The 6,220-nt window shown below is 38.2% G+C and overlaps 1 protein-coding gene across 1 annotated transcript; it reads right to left on the reverse strand.

The window, feature by feature from the left end:
* Nucleotides 1–956: 956 nt before the first annotated feature.
* Nucleotides 957–4,597, reverse strand: LOC133738364 (protein ROOT INITIATION DEFECTIVE 3). The gene is made up of 8 exons (XM_062165892.1): nucleotides 4,272–4,597; nucleotides 4,066–4,179; nucleotides 3,849–3,982; nucleotides 3,613–3,757; nucleotides 3,010–3,209; nucleotides 2,402–2,529; nucleotides 1,523–1,761; nucleotides 957–1,349 (listed from the first exon to the last, which is right to left on the reverse strand). Exons 1-8 carry the CDS (start codon nucleotides 4,464–4,466, stop codon nucleotides 1,176–1,178), a joined length of 1,329 nt encoding a protein of 442 aa, XP_062021876.1. The 5' UTR covers nucleotides 4,467–4,597; the 3' UTR covers nucleotides 957–1,175.
* Nucleotides 4,598–6,220: the final 1,623 nt, after the last annotated feature.

Genomic DNA, 6,220 nt, shown 5'->3' on the forward strand with positions numbered 1-6,220 from the left:
AATTGCTATATTATTATTTTTAAGAAAAATTGATAAAAATGATATTGTAAATCTGCAATCCCAAAATTTATCTACAACATCATGGATCTTCATATACCGCCATTGCCCTCGTTGCATGCGGCACCAATGTCTACTATCAATATATGGTTAAGGGCTTAATGCATATGTTAAGGCCACAAATGAATGCGAAAGTCTATTTGTAATCACGGAGAAAACCTGGTCTAAATGGTTGTTGGTGCATAAGCCCTTCAATAATCCCATGATCGAATTCTCCAAACATGCTTTTGTTCTTGAGATAGGTCCTGAATGTCTGGGTTGTTAAAATCATCATCGCTTGAGATTGTAATAAAAAAAAAATTGCTGTAAAATAGGGAATATGTTAAGGTTGGAGAAGAAAAATAGGCTAAAGCTTTGACTTTTGCTATCCTATAATACATAAATTATAGGAAAACTGTTGGAATTGCTCTCTTTATGGACCGAGTCTAGTCATTTGGGGCATCAATATCAAACATGAATTTCGTGATAAGTGACATAAAATTGATTGATAAGCATTCTACTTCTTAATCACACCTTAGCAACTACCTTGGAGAGGAGAGAGTGATCAGACACGTTGGCTGAGCAATAAGTCTGAGAGAGGTTATTGCAGAAGAGAAGAATAACAGAAACCAGGATTTTGTTTCTACCTAAGAAATGAAAAAACGAGATTTTGGAATTCGGTTTTCAGATTAACTGGTTCTGATCAGGGTCCTTCCTTTATACTTGGAAATATACTTATTTGAAAGAAATGTCCACTAGGATTATCCGAGCATAACTATTACAGTTCAAACTCTGAAAGACTCGAGGACAGACCAACAGAGTAAGATGTCTGTCCTGTTTTTGCATACAGAATTGGACGAATGTGACTATAGTCACCTGAAATGAATACCATGGCTGCAAATCTCAATCAAATCACAGACTAAAGAGGGTGCAACAGAATGGAATTTTCATATATCAAACAAGCTACTTCAATATTACTGGAACTGAAAGACGTACATATGGAAACTGGTAGTCCAAATAACAGAGATACAAAACTCATAGAATGAAGATTGATTGCAAAGAACAAAACAAGAAAGGAACATACATCTCATAACCCTATGCTGATTTTATCTGTAGCTGTTGCGCCAAATCAGCTACATTCAGGGGGCATTTCCATTTGGGGCTCCTCCTTTATCACCATCGACAAGCTCATTTACACAGAACTGGTGCAAATTGTCATACATTTTCTTCCACTGCTGAACCATTTGTATGCATTTTTTATTCTCAAGCTTTAGTCTCTCAATCTCCATTTCAGCTGAAGCAGAACCTTGTTGCTGAAAACCAAAATTATTTTTGAGAGATCAACGTACTCGAAACATTAGTTTGCCCATACGAACGCATTGCACCTCAACAATTTAGAAATATCCTCTTCTTTTTGCCTGAATCTATGCCTATATTTATGTCAGTGAAGTGAAGTCTTAAGAATATTTAAGAACCCATAACAAACCTGAAGCTCTCTGATTTGACGCTCCATCACGTCGGAAGTGACAAACACTGCATCTGTAGATTTACTGCAAGTATCCTGGAGACCGATGACTGCCTTAAAACCTGCATCTTTATCTGCTTCATATATACGCTTTTCTAGTGGAGGTGGTAATGAGGAACCATGCCTCCTAGAGGAGGCTTGTGAATTTGGGATCATCTGAGAAACTTGCTGTCTAATAACTAGAATATTATTCACTGGACCTGCACAGTATAACACAAATTTCATGCAACATCCTAACAAAATTATGTACAAAAGGGTAGACTTAACTAAGAATTTAGTATATCAATGTGGTAGCAATGACCGGCAGACTAGTTTATAGTAGGACCGCATCAATATCAATGAGACAAAGATGCATAAAGCTGGGGGAAAATATCTAGTGCAACTTCATTAAAAACAAAACATATCACTGATATTTGTTACATTATCACATTGTCTGGGCATGGTTCTCAACTTGACACTTAACAGTACATCAGATCAGGGGAACCCAAACTTATTGGGTGGGATCATATTTGAATCTGTTCAGCTCAATTGCCTCATAAAATTTTATGCATTAATTTCAATACCAAGGGCAGTCAAAAATCTTCAAGCTGAAGAAAATAAGAAATTAAAAGGAAAACAAAGCCACATATATACTGATATACATATACTCTGTTGTTAAAATTAAGGATGGTATATGTTCCAATAGATGCCACAGTTCGATACGCAGCTCAGATAGTTAATACTGGCACAGATAGAGACAACAGACACATATAAAATTCATAATATATACGTTATCAAGAGCTTCCTATCAAAGATCCTACAGAAGCAAGAATGCAATAATTAAAATAACCGTGGAATAACCTTTTGCATGTTTGAGCACACGGACAATGTTAGCAGTTTTAGCATCCCATACTCGAACCACGCCATCCTCTGATCCAGAAATCAAATAGTTTCCAGATAGTCCCCACGCCAAGCAAGTAACTGCCTTGCTGTTGAAAAATTAAAACAATTAAAGAGTTTAACTTATTTTAAAGAAAATAAAAGTTTCCCTGATGAAAGATATAGTGAGCTGAATTGACCAGATATCAAAAGTCTATCAGAAGTAAAGAATTGCAGGGTTTTCAAAGGCATGCAACAACTTTTTGGCACGTATACTTTCAAGATAGAAAATAGCACGCTGCCACACTGTCATTCCTTGAGTGAACGAGAAAAGGGACTTTATTTTCACTCTTATGTATGAAGCATTAAGCGTACGATCATGTCTATAACCAAAACAAATGCAATTTCAAAATTGGTAAGTGTATGGGGAGGGGGGCGCTGTGCCTATATGTGAATGCAAAAACACAAACACATGCTTATGCAAAGACTCATAATTGTAAATAAAGACAACTAATATGAATAACAGAGCTGCCTACAATGAGAATACCAATAAGTTCAGAAATAGTCAAACTATAAGACAAGAGAGAAACCTGTGATTTGAGAAGCGATTGAGGATATGCATTCCATATTTGCTGCTAGCTGTCCTTGCAGTATTAAGTGCGGCCACATATATATTTCCATCTCTACCACCAGCAAAGAGGAGATTTTCACCGGGATCCATTGCAATTGCATCAATTATTGTGGGAAAAACAATATTTCTCAATAATGTTTCTCTTGAAAAGCTCCAAATCTATGAAAAATATACATCCATGTCAAGATGATACATACTACATGGGCTAAATGTCACACACATATGTGACTTTAAGAATGCATCATTATTTTGTCGGGATGAACATTGTTCGAGCAGAACACGTGTAATAAATAACTAGAGTGGCCTAAACAATTACAATGCAGAGGAGAGGAGAGACAGCTAAAAAGGAAAAACAACAAGATACTCCACTGATCAACAGAACCAGCCACATTTTGATGAATTTTCCGTTACAACAAACAATATCATGATAACATATGCAGACCATAAGAAAATAAATTGATAATCTGCCCCTAACGACAAAACATATAGTAACCGATGATCAATCCATAACGACAAAGCATTATTATAGTACCATAACCGGTCCAAAACAAGCATGTAGTACCTTGCACGTTCGATCCTCTGAAGCCGACACAATAATGGGATCATATCCAAACCCTAACACCATATCCGTTACAGAAAGCGAATGCTCGGTATAACTAAGCAAGTACCGATGCTTTTCATGTTGACTTTGATGATCATCAAATATCCTGTTACATTCAATAGACAGAGTTATTATCTCCGAATTAAAACACCTACATTGCATCAGGACAGATAAGTTTTTAAGATAGAAACTATTACGTTACAAGGTTCCAGACTCTAATTTCTCCATCCTCAGACCCCGAAAACAGTATGGTGCCATCATCTGAAAATTTCAAGCAACTCACAGCTCTATAATGAGCATCCCACTTCTTAAGCAGCCTACCGCTAGTAACCTAAAAGAACAAACAAAGCCTAAAATCAAACAGGAACCACAATTATTCTCAACAGAGAAATCGAAAAAATGACGAAAACTAACCTCCCACAAGTAGATAGTCCCAGAGACACCTCCACCAGCAACATAGGTGCCCTCTCTGTTAGCAGCAAGCGGCTTGATCGGTTCGTCTTGCGAGCTCCTGGCATCAGGTTGAGGCTGCGTAACATCAAAATCAAAAACAGAGCAAACAAAAGAGTTAGCTATATCAATTGAGGAATATCATCGAACAAGTTGTGTGCATAACTCACTTTGGACCAGGCCCAGTACTTGACAGAGCCATTGGTCTGACGGAGCTGGGAGGAGGCGAGGAATCGGTCGCCGACGGAGACGAGGCCGTGATTGGGAGAGGCGCAGGACTTGAACCGGAGGAGCTCGGCGCCGGTGTTGAAGTCCCAGCAGGCGATGTCTGCTTCGACGGAAGAGGAGGCCACCACCACCTCCATTTAGGGTTTTCCGATGAGTTCAAGTCCTGGGCTTTGAAAGAGTGTAACCGTTGGTTGGGTTGTGGGGCTTTTCTAGGGTTTAAGAGTGGCGCGTGGCGCGTGGCGGGGAAAGAAAGATTCCCAGAGTGCCGTTCTCGTGCCCAAGGGTTTTAAGAAACTTTTCAAATATGGGTTATTTCCTTTTGTGCGTCCAAAGTTTTATGTATTCACACAAATGCCTCTCACCAAAATATTTGTATTCCCATTTTTAACTTTTTAAGTATAGGAAGAAAATATTTGTAGTGAATTGAGAACTGAATGGTATTAGCGATCATTACAAAATTGGTCGATGCATGATGGAGAGCACAGAGCAAGGGAAGAAGAAAGAAAATTAGCAAACTACATATACCCCCTTGATAGGATTTCAAAACACAAAAAACTCCACAACATTTGGTTTTGAACATTTAAGGACAAAAATTTACACTTAAGGACAATATGCTCTCCACTTGCCACATGTCATGAGTTAATTTACTTTTTTACCCTTAACTACTTATTTTGACTTGTAATCATTTTATAATGATTAAATCTTACAAATAAGGACAATTTGCTCTCCACTTGCCACATGTCATGAGTTAATTTACTTTTTTACCCTTAACTACTCATTTTGACTTCTAATCTCTTTATTTACTTTTTTTTTTCGAGAATAATCCATTTATGTTACTTTTTTCCCCCTTAACTACTCATTTTGACTTCTAATCCCTTTATATTACTTTTTTTTCTTTTTCTGAGATTAATCCCTTTATGTTACTTTTTTTTTTTTTTTTTTTTCTGAGAATAATATGTTTATATTACTTTTTTTTTTCTTGAGAATAATCCATTTATGTTACTTCTCAAAAGCAAAAAAAAATATATATATATCTTTCTTCTATACGTTGCTAAGAGAATGAACTCTCATCTCATCGCCTAATCCTACTATTGCAATCGTCCAATCCTGCTACTGCACTCGCTGCACTCATACTCGTCAATTTTTGCTACTGCACTTGTACTCGTGTCCAGTTCTGCTACTCATGTTCTGCTACTGCACTCATCATCACCTAATCCTGCTACTGCACTCGCTGCACTCATACTCGTCCAGTTCTGCTACTTGTGTTCTGCTACTGCACTCGTCATCGCCTAATCCTGCTACTGCACCCGTCCAATCTGCTACTGCACTCGCTGCACTCATACTCGTCCAGTTCTGCTACTGCACTCGTCATCATCTAATCCTGCTACTGCACTCGCTGCACTCATACTCGTCCAGTTCTGCTACTGCACTCCTACTCGTCCAATTCTGCTACTGCACTCATGCTCGTCCAATTCTGCTACTGCACTCGCTGAACTCATACTCGTCCAGTTCTGCTACTGCACTCGTCCAATCCTGCTACTGCATTCGCTGAACTCATATTCGTCTAGTTTTGCTACTGTACTTGTCATCGCCTAATCCTGCTACTGCACTCGCTGCATTCATACTCATCCAGTTCTGCTACTACCTTCGTACTTGTGTTCTGCTACTGCACTTATCATCGTCCAATCCTGCTACTGTACTCGTCTAATCCTGCTACTGCACTCATACTCGTCCAATCCTGCTACTGCCCTCGTACTCGTGTTCTACTACTGCACTCGTTAAAAGGTAAAAACAAGAACTTACAATATCATATCATTAACATAAACCATAAACTATAAAGTAGCAGATCAATTCAGTAGCAGATCATATCATTGACAGTAGCCGATCATAT

Source organism: Rosa rugosa, chromosome 3 (genome assembly GCF_958449725.1).
Source record: "Rosa rugosa chromosome 3, drRosRugo1.1, whole genome shotgun sequence".
In the NCBI taxonomy this organism is placed as follows: domain Eukaryota; kingdom Viridiplantae; phylum Streptophyta; class Magnoliopsida; order Rosales; family Rosaceae; genus Rosa; species Rosa rugosa.

Coding starts and splice junctions, on each gene's coding strand:
- LOC133738364 (XM_062165892.1), bottom strand. CDS start 4,466: ATGGAGGTGGTGGTGGCCTCCTCTTCCGTCGAAGCAGACATCGCCTGC. Junction 4,180..4,271: donor AGTACTGGGCCTGGTCCAAA/GTGAGTTATGCA, acceptor GATGTTACGCAG/CCTCAACCTGATGCCAGGAG. Junction 2,530..3,009: donor AATCGCTTCTCAAATCACAG/GTTTCTCTCTTG, acceptor ATTTTTCAACAG/CAAGGCAGTTACTTGCTTGG.